Source organism: Mercenaria mercenaria, chromosome 19 (assembly GCF_021730395.1).
Source record: "Mercenaria mercenaria strain notata chromosome 19, MADL_Memer_1, whole genome shotgun sequence".
NCBI classification, from domain to species: Eukaryota; Metazoa; Mollusca; class Bivalvia; order Venerida; family Veneridae; genus Mercenaria; species Mercenaria mercenaria.
In genome coordinates, this window is record NC_069379.1 from 37,771,984 (window position 1) to 37,788,621 (window position 16,638).

At 35.7% G+C, this 16,638-nt stretch overlaps 1 protein-coding gene across 10 annotated transcripts in view; it reads right to left on the reverse strand.

The window, feature by feature from the left end:
* Positions 1–16,638, reverse strand: part of LOC123542286 (pyruvate kinase PKM-like) — an 89,483-nt gene that overhangs the window by 22,364 nt on the left and 50,481 nt on the right. For 8 of the 10 annotated variants that reach the window (XM_045328057.2, XM_045328059.2, XM_045328065.2 and 5 more), the window contains 4 exons: positions 8,502–8,658; positions 7,394–7,485; positions 4,618–4,737; positions 189–375 (listed from right to left, as the gene is read on the reverse strand). In XM_045328057.2, coding sequence (XP_045183992.1) covers positions 189–375; positions 4,618–4,737; positions 7,394–7,485; positions 8,502–8,658 — 556 coding nt within the window. Of the gene's footprint in view, positions 1–188; positions 376–4,441; positions 4,562–4,617; positions 4,738–7,393; positions 7,486–8,501; positions 8,659–16,638 lie in introns of all 10 variants that reach the window. The other 2 variants (XM_045328056.2, XM_045328060.2) reach the window with 1 other exon arrangement.

A 16,638-nucleotide genomic window follows, 5' to 3' on the forward strand; every position in this document is an offset into this window, starting at 1 on the left:
TACTTGAGCAAATTTGAAAGCGTTATGTCATGATGCATATATGGCGCTAAATATCACGTCAACGTGACATCAACATAATATCGTTGTGATGATTTAAACATTGCTAGTCATATTAGAATGCTTGTTATTCATCTCTACACAAAAACTATACAACTCATATTCATTTACGCAACAAAAAGGCTACTTACCAACTTCTTTTACAACTACTGAAATGAGTCCGTCATCGATAAACATTCTATCGTTAACTTTCATAATTTTCACAATATTTTTATAGTCCACCCATATACAATCCTCGGTTCCTTTGTCGTAATACTCATCATTTATAGTAATCTTTATCTTTTTACCCGTCTCTAATTTAAGTTCTGCCGATGCTCCCTACAAATAATAGACAATGAAAATCATTACAGTGGATTTCGGATATTTGAATAACCTATTTGTCAAGACAAAATATTCAAATAACAGGAGTATTCAAATATCAGAATGCTAAATTTTCAACTTTTTTTAGTACAAATCACACTCGATTGTAAATGTAGAAGTTGTTGGTTGTAGACAATTATCAATTTTAATGATATGGTATGATAAAGTTATTAAATCTGAATAAAATCGGGTCTTGGTTAAAGATTACTCCATTATTTAGTCATTTTGAATAAAACAAAATACCTTAAAAATATCTAGTACTGTGAAATCGTTAATATCTGTGGGTTTCTTATTTTCATGGATTCTAATTCATAATATATTTTTTTAGTTAAACTCTGAAATTCACAAATCTAAGATCCCAAGAAAAAGTCATTATGGCTATGAAACAAGGAAATGTTATGCCGTAGAAATTAAATAATTTCACAGTAATCAATGTAGGCATAAGATGCTTGCTTTATGTGGCAATAATATTTGAGCCGCGCCATGAGAAAACCAACATAGTGGGTTTGCGACCAGCATGGATCCAGACCAGCCTGCGCATCCGCGCAGTCTGGTCAGGATCCATGCTGTTCGCTAACAGTTTCTCCAATTCCAATAGGCTTTAAAAGCGAACAGCATGGATCCTGACCAGACTGCGCGGATGCGCAGGCTGGTCTGGATCCATGCTGGTTGCAAACCCACTATGTTGGTTTTCTCATGGCACGGCTCATTTATGTTCATGTGTTTTGATCCAAAATGTAGTAAAGTTTAACTAGAGTAAGAATTTACTGGGGTTATTTTTAAATAATCATCACAAAGCATGTAAATCTAGTTTCTTGCAAATATCTCTTAAAATCATTATATCGAGGGTTCAACGCAATAAGGGCATATCTACATGTAACACAATAAGGGCGTATCTACATATAATTATTATATGTAGATACGCCCTTATTGCGTTGAACCCTCGATATATGACATCTGGACCAAGTTGTTCGAAACTTTAACTGGCTGTTAAACTAACGGTCGGATTTTTTATTCAATATTTTAGTCTTGGCGGGAAATAATTATATGATGTTTTGATTTAACTGTAAAGACATTTGAATGGTCAACATCTATAGCTGCAGAATTTGTTTTACTAAAGTTTTTTTTAAAATTAAAATGTCAAAATAGAACACTTAAAGTTTATCGACTGTTAGCTTAGTCACCTGTTAAACTTTCGAACAACTGGGCCCAGAGGGTAATGGTGGCTCTATGTTACTCACCTAAGTACATAACTGCAGAATTCAGTTACAATATATTTCGAGGATTAAATGGAAAACTGTCGTAACTCATATTAAATAAAGGAGTTATGACAGTTTTCCATTCCGCCCTCGTACTATGTGTTTCATCATGTTCTCTGTAATATCTACTGCATCAGCGGATATATTTGCAGGTCAAAACGTTCGCAAATTGTCGATTCTTGATCTTTTGTGCGCGGAAATATTAGCAAATGCCCAAAAACTAAGTGCCAAAGCTAAGTGTGTTTCTATTCATTTGACTATAATTACATGTCTTGGTAAAGTGCAAATTTCTTGAATTCGCGAAACCCATGAACAATTTCATATTACAAACTTTTCCTCATATACAGTATGTAACAAGAGCTGTCTCCATAGGATGACACATGCCCCCGATGGCACTTTAAATGAATAGTTATGGCCAATGTTCAAGTTTAGGACCTTTGACCTACGGAGCTTGGTCTTGCGCGCGACACGTCTTACTGTGTCACACATTTATGATTTATTTTAAAATCCATGCATGAATGACAAAGATATGGACCGGACACGCCCATCAATGCATTATCATGAAAAAAGACCTTTAACATCTAAGTGTGACCTTGACCTTTGAGCTACGGACCTGGGTCTTGCGCATGACACGTCGTCTTACTGTGGTACATATTCATGCCAAGTTATTTGAAAATCCATCCATCGATGACAAAGATATGGACCGGACACGCCCATCAATGCACTATCCCTTAATGTCTAAGTGTGACCTTGACCTTTGAGATACGGACCTGGGTCTTGCGCGCGACACATCGTCTTACTGTGGTACACATTCATGCAAAGTTATTTGAAAATCCATCCATCGATGACAAAGATATGGACCGGACACGAAAAATGCGGACAGACCGACAGACTGACAGACCGACCGACAGACTGACAGACCGACAGACAGACGGTTCAAAAACTATATGCCTCCCTTCGGGGGCATAAAAAAATGAAAATTATCGTTGTTCTTTACAAAATCAAGGGCCATAACTCTGGTGTAATTTGAGCAAATCTTGGCCATTATCTAACTTGTCCCTAATCTTACAGCAATGGGTGATCACCACAGATCACACTTAAGCACAACAAATGAAAATTTGATTCATAACAATTTTGGTGTTGTGCAACATTACATATTTTTGGTAACATTAAGTATAGACTGAGACCTTGGCAGAACTGTCTTTGTCTATAATAGGCATCAGAAAAAGACATTTCAATGTTTCAGCCAAAAGAAGCTAACATGTGATTAAAAAAATATTACATTTGTGTCTTTTTACACTGTAAACTTCTTGAATATAATAATTGTAAAATGCTCAGCAGAGCCTCACATTTTATAATTTTATTCAATTCGTTTTATAAATTGAAAAGACAAGTAACCTCATCTATTATACTAATAAACTTTGATAATGTGGCAGTTGACCTCAATACAATCGACGCTGTTTATTTTCCAATACAGGTAAATCCGATATAAGCTTTACAATAGATCCATGACGGTTTATCTTTGAACACCCCTGGACTTATTGGACTCAACTGCCACATTATCAAAGTTTATTAGTATTAATGGTTAAGATAAACAAGGGTGATGACGAAAACAATCAATACTGGTGCAAGTACTAATGATCCAGGATAATGTGTCAGCTGAGCAGATGGATGTTCTTATTTGATATTTAACCCTTACCTTGCTAAATTTCTATAATGAACTTGTCCATCTTTCAATTTGGACAGTACCATTAACTATTAAAAGGGGTGTTTACCAAAAAGATCCTGACTGAATGGCAAACAGTGAAGATCTTGATCAGACTGCACAGATGTGCAGGCTGATCTTGATCTACACTGGTCGCAAAGGCAGAATCAATTGTGTCCAGCATGCTAAGGGTGAAATGGTTGAACATGGCTGTCGTTCTGACAATGATTTGTCAGTCAATAAATTGTAAACATTTTCATGGTAACTGGTCCTTTTATATCAAACAACGAACATATTTATATCGGTCTGCTAAAATGACAATCCTATATAATTAGTACTAAAAGAATAGTGAATATAGTTAACATTTCTGAAAGCATTTAAGACAAGATAAATCAACCTCAGCAGTGAAAATTTTTGCATAAAATCAAAAGTTACAAAATTGAAGTTAGAAAACCAGCCTAAAAATTCTAAAATTTTATTGGTTATTTTACAGAAATAAACTAGATTTTTCTTTTCTAAAAAAAAAATTGTTAAGATAGTTTTTGCTGATGAACAAGTTATAATGTGAAATTAAATTGGGCACAAGGTTTTTTATATAGGTTAGTATAAGGCGTGAAATAAAAAAATCTTCCTGTGAACTTTGACGACCATAACCGCTAAACAACCAGGATGGAATTTAATGCAATCATACATTTTCCATATACTGTAAAAGCAGAAATTTTCACGAGCGTTTAATTTTCACTATATTCGCGAGGCCCTACATTTCGCGAAAAATTAATCCTCATGTTAATATTTACCTTAAGTATAATTCAGATAAAAGAAGGATACCATTTTAACAATTTCGCGAATATTAATCCTCGTGAACATACTCAACATTTCAAATTCGCAAAGTTCTGACCCTGCGAAAATATCTGCTTTTACAGTAAGTTGATGGAAATAAATGGCTCGATTGGAATTACTTAGACGACTACTAGATGACTTAGATGACACTCTATTTTCGAAATGATTTTTAGATGCTATGGTCCTCTTCCATGAAATTAAAAGAAAATAGGAAACAAACCCCTGCTAGTAATCCTGTCCTTATCTCGGGACCTTTGGTATCCAGGGCGATCGAAACTGGCCGAGGATGACTAAATTGCGAAATTGCGTCTCTGACATTCTTAATAGTATCGGCATGGTACTGTATAAAAAATAAAAAAGCAAAAACTATACAAGCAATAAAATATTGAAACAAACCCCAGCATTAAGTCCTGTCCGGATTTCCGGACCCTTCGTATCCATGGCGATTGAACAAGGTCGCGGCTCAGTGAACTGTTGAACGGCATTCCGGATATTTCTGATTGTCTGGTCGTGATACTAAAATGAAAATACCCATCTTCAAATCTTTGAAGAAGTTAATAAATACAATCTGCAGCCACGTCCACTGGTGAAACAGGGAAAGGGTACATGTCCCCTACAAGCTGTTATATATATATATAATAAATGAAGAGGTTGAGATATCACACATGTTCAGCAATAGGTACATACAGAAATCATTTGTGGGGGAGGGGCTAATGGTCACTTACTCAGCTTTTGATGGCAGATCAAGGCACTGGGTGCCCCTGTTTTTACATTTTTTTTAAGGCACTAGCACCAAGGTCAAGCCGCCAATCTTCTGTGAGCCAGCTGGACAGTCTTCTCACATCAAGATTTTTGTTTATGTGAAGAAACTCAACCTCTCTATATATATAAGCAAGGTAAAAATCTAGCATGTCGCAATGTAACAATCTAACATGTCATGATGTAACAATCTAGCATGTCACGATGTAACAATCTAGCATGTCACAAAATAACAATCTAGCAAGTAAACAGAGACAGGAACTGGTGAAGTGCATGATCTGGTGAAAGACTTCAACATCTATCAGACTGACGGCAAAGAAAATGTATAATATAAACTGCAATACATGCATATTGAAAATGTGATTTTTCAAACTGCAAACCATTCTAAACTGTAAAATTTAGTCACACTGTCCTGAACACTGATCAAATGAGCCGCACCATGAGAAAACCAACATGTTTGCTATCAAAACCTATTGCAATTAGAGAAACCGTTTGCGCAGTCTGGTCAGGATCCATGCTGGTCGCAAATGCACTATGTTGGTTTTCTCATGGTGCAGCTCAAATTGTCTTAATACAGAATAAAATGAAAAGCCCGGTTAAAAATTCTGATACAAAGTAAGTGATTTTCTATATTGCCTTGATTTTGTTTGAAAACGTTTATATTCGTGGGAGACTAATTTTCATGGATTTTATGGTTGAGTCAATCCATGAAATTAGATCTGAACAAACAAGTAAAACCCTGAAACATTTTATGTTAAAAGGTTAAAAGCCATGAAATCATGTCTCCACAAATTTTTTTGTTTTCGCCCAAATCATGAAATTATGTGCCCACAAAATTAAATGCTTTCAAGGGATGGAAAAATCTACATACACAAAAGACAAAGCACTTAACAAGATAATTTGAGCCGCGCCATGAAAAAACCAACATAGTGGGTTTGCGACCAGCATGGATCCAGACCAGCCTGCGCATCCACGCAGTCTGGTCAGGATCCATGCTGTTCGCTAACAGTTTCTCTAATTCCAATAGGCTTTGATAGCGAACAGCATGGATCCTGACCAGACTGCGCGGATGCGCAGGCTGGTCTGGATCCATGCTGGTCGCAAACCCACTATGTTGATTTTCTCATGGCACGGCTCATTTCTTCTTTCAAGCTGTAAATTTACAGGGAGCTGGAGGAAGAAATGGTTACCTTAGTGCGAAATCATTAATATCCATGTGGTGGTGGGTTGTAGGGGTGGGTATTTTTTCCTGGATTTCTGTGTTTATCAACCCTCAAAATTACATACCAGAAGAACTAGCTAAATTTTCCTTCATTTTATTTAGAATGAATTCATTATCCCAAAGTAATAACCTTTCAACCCAAAACCATCTAATTTCATGCCTACAGAATGATTTCACAGCATAGTTAATTCATGTAAATCTACCCTAAAAGCATTGAAATTGGACTCTTTTTAATCAGTCAGACTTCCAATTTAAAGCAAAATCTGATCTCCCTTTGTCAAGTGATTTCTCTACAATGTGAAATGTTCAAACAGAAGAACACATCATCATGTGGGAAGCTAAAACATATGCGTGTTAAACCCCTATAAATTTCATTGACTGTGCATGTAATAAAATTCATTGATGAGTTATTCTTAGCTAACTCCATGCAAAAATCAATTACATTTACATGCTGTCAAGTACATCTAAGAAATAGCTGTAACATTTAGCATACGCTCTCAAACATTTGTGCAGTAATAGTTGTGTTTATACTCTTCTGAGGAAGTCAGTCATGTTATCAGAGCCTGCAATTCTTAAAGAAGTAGACGTTTTACCAGAGCCTGCCATATTTTGAACAATAGAAGTGTTATCAGAGTTGCAATACTTAGAAATGTGGACAAGTTATCAGACTGTGATATTTGGAAGTAGATGTGTTATCAGACACTGGGATACTTATAGAAATAGACCATCAGATCCTGCAATATTTGGAGAAACATACCTGTTATTAGAGCCTGCCATACTTGGAAATGTGGACAAGTTATCAGACACTGGAATACTTGGAAAAGTAGATGTTTTATCACACCTTACGATACTTGGAAAAGTTGAAGCATTATCACACCCTGGAAATGTGACCCTGCAATACTTAGACAAGCCAAGCAGATGCATTATTTGACTGTGTGATATTTGAAAAAGAAGACATGTTTTCAAACCTTACGGTAATTGTAAAAGTTGACATGTTATAAGACCTTGAAATAATTGCAAGGTTGATGCGTTATCAGACCCTGATATAAATGGAAAGGTAGACACTGTGAAACCTGGTAAAACAGATGCATTTTCAGACCCTGCCATACTTGGACAAGTAAACACATTATTTAGACCCTGAGATATTTGGAAAAGTAGATATCAGATATTTACGTTGGTAATGTTATTTACCTCATGTGTTCCATGTGAGAAATTCAGTCTGGCTATGTTCATTCCCTCTATAATCATCTTCTGTAAAATCTTTACTTCACGGCATGCTGGACCTGAAATACAGACGGACAGATAATAACATCTTTACTTCTCGGCATGCTGGACCTGAAATACAGACGGCCAGATAAACAATGACAATGCAGTTACGACAGTGCAACAGCGAGTAACAGTCTCGCCAAAAACAAGCAGATAAGAAACCAGTTTTATATACGTCAATACAATCAAAGCTATAAGAAAAGCCTACAGAGGCACAGAACGTAACCAAGAAAAACAATAACAGATAAAGGACCGATACAGTCTGAGAGGCAATGACATGTGCTGCATCAAAGAAAAATTACTCACACAGCGATTAATATTTTATATTGGCAGACTGGTTCTTCTTGGTTGTTATTTCGTTTTGCTTTTTTATTTTTCATTTGGTTGGGTTTAGAGTGGAGGAACCCTTGAGGTGCCCCTCCAAGCATCGTTATAGGCATAGGCGGGCAACTAGGTAAGAAGTAGTGGTCTTCCAGAAGCCAGCTGGATGGCTTCCTCACATGAAGAACTCTACACCCCCAGAGGAATTTGGAACCCACATCAGTGAGGTGCAAGTGATTTTACATCAGCGACCTGAGGCCCCATTTGTTTTAACCCTTAGCCTGCTGCAGGCGAATTTAACAGCCTTTGCAAACAGCTTGAAACCAGATCAGACGCCGATTAAATCGGCGTCTGATCAGGTTCCAAGCTGTTTGCTACTCTGACAATATTTCTTCCAATTTTGGAGCAAATTGAATGATCTTAACAATTTTAGCAGACGACATTTCCAGCAGACGACAATTTACCTAGCATGCTAAAGGTTAAATAAGTCTGTAAATGCTTGAAATCACAGTTACACATGCTTATCATGGTCAGATGTATGCATTTAAACAGGGGCTGTCAAACATTAATGCCATGGCGTTGGAAATTCTCTTTCTGCCTTTGAGTTCATTCTATTTAATCAAGAACTGTAATACAATTGCTGCATTTTGACAGTTTTCGGTCATGTTACCTGATAACAACTTCCCTCTACCAAAATTGAATACTGGTATACCTATTGTGCAAATGATTCCTGTCATACGAATCGTGTTGGGTTCCGAGTCAATGTCCAATTTGCACTTGTGTTCCAGCTGCGTATGCGCGTACGCCGCGTGAAGCTGCTGTTTCTGGACATAGTACGCCCCCTCATGTTCCATACCCTTGAGGTCAAACTGAAACAAGAGAATACAATGTTATATACAAATATAATCTTCCCCTGTTTCTTTTTGTTACAATGCAAAATATAAGGCTGAAAATGATAATTATTCTTCCTCAACCACATTATTTCAAATCGATGATACACATAAAATGAATGCGTGCTAATGAAAATGAAAAAAAAACAAATAATTAATAGTTAAACATCTAGACTAGCCACTAGACTGATAATAACTATATTTCTATATTTTTCCCTTTTTTGAAAAATTCAATTTCATAGAGACAAAAGCCAGTCTATTTCAGAGATTTTCACACAGGACTGATGTTGAAATTATATGATATTGGACATAGAATATAGACTGGCTCAGTTCACTACATTCAATCATAAAAATGTAAAAAGATATATCATAGTCTAGGAGCTAGTCTATTAAACATCTTCTATGCAGTAGTCTCTCCTTACAGTAGACAAAAATGTTATTATTATCATCTGATATTAAGATTTTGGTAACTAAAATTTTTTTCAGAGAGTTCAGACTTAGATCTAAGGATAATGTGAGCGATAAAAATGCAAAAATAACACCAAGAATCAAAAATATTTGAATTTCTTTTCATGGTCATGTTATTTTCATGGTCACATGGTATTTATGATGGCAGTGACTTTTGTAGAGCTAGGGGAGATAATTAATGCTAGGGAAGGTTGACAATAAAGATCGTAAATGTTGGCCATTTTCACTACAAACAATACAATTTCACCTACAACTAGAGACCGCCTGTAAACAACAACTCCCTTTTTGTTATGTCCCATGGATGCTTGTTACAAACAGGTTTGACTATAACAGACCACAAGTTATGACATAAATACTGGTACAACTCGACCTACTTAGCAATTAACCACAAATTTCCTAGTACTAGTAATATATACATTGTATAAGTAATAATATACAACATATGTTTAATGTTATGACTGCTCACTGCAGTTAATGATGTCTGACCAACAGGTACTCTCCATAAACATCAGTTATTCACCAGCTCATTAATTTTCATGGGGGAACAATATTCATGGGGGTTTAATTTTCATGGAAATTAATTTTCATGAGAGATCTATTTTCATGGGGGATTAATTTTCATTGAATTGATGACTGTCGATCCCCAAAGCAAATACAAAATTCTTGTTTATCTTGTTTTGCACAAATTCATATCCCTATGAAAAAGATGTTTTGGGCGAAACAAAAAACTGAATGCCAAGCAATTAAAGATTTCTCATTATTGTCTGTATGATATAAAATACTTGGATGAAAAGCAAACCATCAGAATAAATACACCCAGTCCCATTTTACAAATGAACAAAATCGTGCAACTAGACTAAACTGACAAGATGTGACATCCAAGAGTGTCAGCTATTACCAAATCCAATCTGACTCTAATCAGGTTAAATTAGCTACTTCCAAGCATAAGGTGCCTACAAACATTATAACACTGACACCTGGGCAGAACCACCAACCTTCTGTCCTCAAGTTGTATAGGTTCCACTCATATTTTTAAATAATTCTATTTCCCAAACTGGGGTTTGAACTCATGTTGTAAGTGTATCTGTTCAGTTTAGCATCTTTTCCAAGAGTAACAGAATTTTCACCTTTACCCATCCATGGTTCATACAGACCTACTCAAAAAAAATTCAAGTAGTTTTCAAGGAGTTTTCAAGTAGTTTTTCTCCATTTTCAAACTAAAATGGGCACAATGTCACTGCATGTTGCTGAGACATGAAATAACCAATTTTGGACAAAATTTAACAATGTAACACAAGATTTACCTTCAACGCATCTTGGATAAATTACAGTGTGAAAATTACTTGAAAGAGCATACAACCCGTAAAGTACAGTACCGTACCGTACTATCGCAGACTCCGTGGCAGGCCCTAATGGCGGTAAGGGTTGTTTTTTTTTTTCGTCGTTTTTTAGTTTATTTTGGTCCGTTTATAATGTTTATCCATTTTCACTTCGCACCAGACGAATTTAAGAACTATTTGCCATCTTTTGTACGTTTTTTCCTAAATTCAAGTAGTTTTCTAGTAGTTTCTGACTGTTACAAAATTCAAGTAGTTTTCAAGGAATAGGCATCAAATTCAAGGACTTTTCATGGCCTGTGCGAACCATGCCATCATAATTTCTTACTATATTCCTCATTGTTGAATCATAATCTGTCAAATCTAGCATTATACAATTCAATCTATTGACTGAGATTTAGTACCACAATCAATTCTAGGAGAACATTAACCCTTAGCCTGCTAAATTTCTATAATGGACTGGGCCATCATTCAATTTGGGCAATACCATTTATTATTCGAAGGGGTGTTCACTGAAAATTTACTGACTGAATAGCGAACAGTGCAGACCATGATTAGCCTGCACGGATGTGCAGGCTAATCTTGGTCTGCACTGGTCGCAAACGCAGAATAATTCGCCACCAGCAGGCTAAAGGTTAAAATACATCATAATACAGGGACAGACTAATCAATAATTACAAAGAACAAACAGATCATTCTGGTTTTGACAATTTCGAAAAATCTGTTCATTTTCCTCAAAGATTTCGCCATTATATCATAAAAGTGGCGATCAAATAGTTTGTGGCTGCTAATTTCTTTCTGTTTTATAAAACTCCTGTTTATAAATTTTATTATTTAAGATAACATTTTTGCTGTGGCAAACTGGGTCTGCCACATTTGCTTTTGCCAAACTGTAAATTTTGCCATATTCTGGGATGGATCTTAATTCTGTAACAAAACAAATTTAAGAGTCAAAGTTCAGTGGTTGAATATCACCAAATTTTGGTCTGAAAATTGGTGCACTTCAACAACAACAAAATCAATATTTTTAAAAGTTTAAAAGTGTTTTAGAGTTTTTTTTCAAATAAATGAAGTATTATTAAAGCATCTGACCTCAAGATACATCTTTTATTTGTTAAGAAAAGTCAGCCTATCAAAGGAAGAAGCTGTGAGAGACATATGTAACCAAAGAGTGAAATGTGATCAGCTGTTTAAATCGACTGCTGATCTGACTTCTATCTTCAGCATCCTCCACTCTGGATAACTCAAACACTTCTGTTTGGTTAAAAATGAACTTTTGTTGTGGTTTGAATCGCTGTGACTGTTTCCTTTCACAATTATGTTATAACCACCCATTTCCTTGTATTGTAAGAAATTACAACAGTCAGCTTGTAAACTGCTGTACCGTATTTTCCCATACTAAGGCCCCCCTCTAATTAACGCCCCCCCACCCGTTTTGGAGGGGAAAAAAAGTCAACAAGAACGAAAAAAAAATCACCTACCTCATTTTTATAAGTCAACATAATAAGTAATTTACAGTATGTATCCAATGTATTAAGAATTAAACACACTTTTAAACAGTCCATGTACCGTAAATCCAAAACGTTTATACTAAGTACGGTATGTATTCAATCATCAAATAGAAAATTAAATGGTAAATCCATTTTTGATTTGTTTTTGCACCACCTGCGCACAAGCTTCCTGTTGACTTTAAACAAATTTGCTGCTACGTGTTAACCTTTTCTTCGGCAGTTTTAATAACTTTTAATTTAAAAGCTGGCACATAAGCAGCGTGTCAAACCACTGACATTGTGTACTGCTACCCGCATGTACTAAGGAAATGTTATCGGAGTACACAGCTGTTTGGGTATGATGACGTAATGTGTTACTGTAATGTCGCGAGCGTGTCACGGAATACATGAGGAACTGTATTTAAATGCATAATTTTAAGACACACTGCATAAAATTGGATGCCAAATAATTACGTTTTGGGGGAATTAAACAACACAGAAACACTTTACAGTTGGTTTGAACGATGTTTTTAAGTTTTGTAAAAATTTTCATTTTTTATCTTTTTACCTCTTTGGAAAATGTAACGCCCCTGGGGGCGTTTATTCAGGAAAATACGGTAAATATTTAAAGCTACTCGCCCATAGTTGGACAAGAAAAATGTTGATTTTCTCCATTATTTCAGAAGCGTTCTACAGGTTTACTACCTTTGCAAAAATCATGTGACAATAAATTTGCACTACTGGATACAGTTGTTATACCTACACTTTATATATTTTTTGAGACTGTTTTTTCACCTAAAATATGTGAAAACAAGGAGCTGCGTTCAATAAACGCTTGATGCCCCCGGTGGCATCCTTGTCGATACAAAGCAACCTAAGTCCAAAACGAGGTCAAGTTCAAGGTCAAGGTCAAACTGAGGTCAGGTGATGTCTGAAGATGAGGAATGGTCACAGGTTACATCTGCATTAGTATCAAGTCATTCTAGTTAGGGGTATTGATGCTAGACGCAACAGTCCCATTTGGTTAACCTCGTACGGACCAACGAAAGAACGAACGAACGGACGGACAGGAAATCACTATATGCCTCCCGCATCAGTAGATGCCAGAGGCATAAAAAGTCACTTTAATGTTGTTATTAAAGTATTAATACCATATAATGCTTTGTCATTTAGCTATATTTTTACTTTACAAAGCAATGAACTACGTTTCTTTAAAAACTTGAAACCTTACTTTAATTTGATATGTAACTTTATCCTGCATCGCTAAAAGGTTCAACATTTTACTATTAACTACACAGTATGAAAGAAAATTACTATAGTTAATTATTCATAACACTAATAGGCAGCGGATATTTCTTGACACACAGTACTAAAATTCTCTTAACTACTGTTTTCAATTTACAAAATTATTGGTGCTATTTTTTTTCTCAAATATTGAGCATTACTGATATATGACTCTAGTAGTATTCTTTAAAACTTTGGCAGACAATTATCATATTTGATGACAAAAAAAAAATATCCTTTAAAATTTATACAATTCTAGTCAAAATGAGTACCTGTTTCTTTACTCTCGGTATCCTCATTGTAAAAAACTTTCCAAATTACAATATTCCACATATCAAATTATCCTAATCCACACAACAAATTATGGTATTCCACACAACAAATGATGGTACTCCACTCAATAAATTATGTTATTCCACACAATAAATAAATTATGTGACTAGCAGCTTGTTCCTGAAGTGTTACAAACAGTAACGTCCTCATTAAAACTCCTTATCTATGTCACCACCTACTACAGGTAATGACTAAGCATCTAAAACATTAAAAATAAAAATAGCACACCAATCGCTTAATAAAGTTTTCATGTTTAAAGAAAGTACAGCGTGACAGAGCTTCAGTGATGCATGTACAATACAGATAAACGTAGGTATAAATTTATTTACACTGATGCATTTCCTGGGTTCATCCTATTAAAATTTTTCGTCAATGAATCGCACCACAAACGCCCCAAATATAATCTCAGTGTTACACAACATCCCCTTGTGTAGAAACACCTTTTGGTCATTCATACTCATGTGTTTTCTATAGGAAATAGCTTTGTCACCCGGTGTACCACTATTCATGACAAATATGTACTATTATTTCCTGACCAAAAAAATATTCTGCAATGTCTTCAACAAATATCACTTTTGTCGCCGACAAACTCGGTTTTATTTTTGGTAACAGCATTTGGGTTTGAAAGTAGCAAAGGACTGGGGAAAGCCAGAATTATTGGTGGCACTGAAAATTATCACAAATTTCGGCTGTACACTTATCAACAAGGACGTGTTTGGATCCTGCTGATCGCTAAAGATATCTTCAAGTTCATAAAATTTATTCTTATAGGAATAAATTATGATCAATTAACCAATTCGCAGTCAAATCTCTAATTATCAATAAAAACATCTTTAGCGGCACTCGTCCAGTCACATTAAATCTGTTTAAAAGGACTGTATCTTCAAAAGACTTTTCAAATTCAAATTTTAATCTTTTAACAAGATTACAAGAACCAAACTAAGGGGGATCAATGTCCTTAATAAACCCTTCAACCTAGGGACATCAAGTTCAGAGATTATAGATGCAAGATTGTTTACTGTCCCATATTCATTTGCCTTTCAATTTAACATTACATATTTAAACAAGCTTACAAGGAACCAAACTGAGGGAGTCAGTGAAATACTTTAACCAAGGGTTATCCGGATTGGAGATTTACAGCAAAACTGTTCATTAAAACAGGTAAAATGTTCAACATACATAAATTTGTCTATCAATATGTCATACATTGCTCATATTTGTATCTTAAGGAAAGGAAAGGTTACTTCTATCAATGTGATATTTCTAAACTTTAGTCTCCAGTAAAAACACTGGGTGCTGGCCCCTAAATGCTTGTATGCAATGACCATGTATATATTTGAGCCGTGCCATGGGAAAATCAACATAGTGGCTTTGCGACCAGCATGGATCCAGACCAGCCTGCGCATCCGCGCAGTCTGGTCAGGATCCATGCTGTTCGCTAACAGTTTCACCAATTCCAATAGGCTTTAAAAGCGAACAGCATGGAGCCTGACCAGACTGCGCGGATGCGCAGGCTGGTCTGGATCCATGCTGGTCGCAAACCCACTATGTTGGTTTTCCTATGGCACGGCTCATTTGGGTTATTTTCAGATGACTTCTATTTGTTAGGATTTGACAGAAATTTAAAACACTCCCATTCATAGCAGTTTGATTAATTCATAATAATATTTACGAGTTTTTGAATTTCACATGTTGCTGATCATAAATATTTGTGAAATTAAAACCTTCCTAAAATAATACCTAATCTATGGGACTAAAATACAGTAAAACTATGATCACTCAAAGTTGCATGACGACGAGCAAAAGTTTGAGCTATCCAGAATTTCTAGCAATCCAAAAAAAGAAAAAAATATAGTAAACAGCCAAGGATCGCACAAACTGCTCAAGTCTCTGGCGCCAGAGTCTGCGATTCTCACGCTAGCAAGGTTTCACTGTTTATGGCATTGCTATAAAGAATAAGACGGATCAGTAATAATCAACACCGAATCTGATACATTTCTCAACATCTCTCTCATCAAACTAAGATATTCAACTTTCTGCAAGAGTTTTAACAGCAGTATGTGTACATGCAGCAGACAATTCCATTACCGTTGCACCAGAAGATGTGGCTGAAAATTTTTTCATTCAGACATTTCTCATTTGACTATGTGATAATTTTGTATTGATTTAGTAAATGTCCATAAAGATATTAGACACCTCACATCTAGCTTTTGGAATCCCCTGAGAAACAACAACTGCATAGACGATTTATCACTATAAATGATATATGCTTGTTCGCTTTGGATTTACAGCTGTTTTTCAACAGTATTTCAGTTATGTAACGGCGGGCAGTTAACCTAACCAGTGTTCCTCATGGATTCTGTACCAGTACAAACCCATTCTCTGCAAATAACTGCCAAACTTGATTCAGAAGTGGAGGGTGTAATAACTCTCGACATAATGTCTATTATCTAATCGTCACAGGGAACATACGCCTCGCCCAGGGATCGATCTCACAGCTATGCGATCAGTAGGTCTGAGCTAAGCGGGTACGTTGTATTTTCCCCTTATATTTTCTGCGTATGGCTTATAAATGATACAGGCAGTCTATATAGAAATAACAAATGCTCAGCCATTTCCGACATCAGATCTTACTGGAAAATGACAATACTGAAAGACACTTCACTTCTGCTAAAACCTTAATTACAAGCCGTCTGGTGAAATGTCACAAGAAGTAATTATTGAACCTGTCTACAGTTTGTTACATGTGAATAGATTTTACTGCAATGCAATAAACAATAAACATTAGTCTGAGGATGAAATTTCTGTATAAGATCTGTGTTCGGAGATATATACTTTATGTGGTTTTTGGATTCCTGGATGCATGACCATGTCATCCAGTCTAAAAGGTTTCAATTTAGCCATTATCAATGATTATATTCCATCCTGAATTAGTTTGTTTTAAAAACATTATCAGTCTGTTTAACTGTGCTTTTTCTGGCTTTAACTACTTAGGCTGTCAACCGGTTTTTTACCTCCCATCAAGTAAATCTTCATTGTGGAATTTT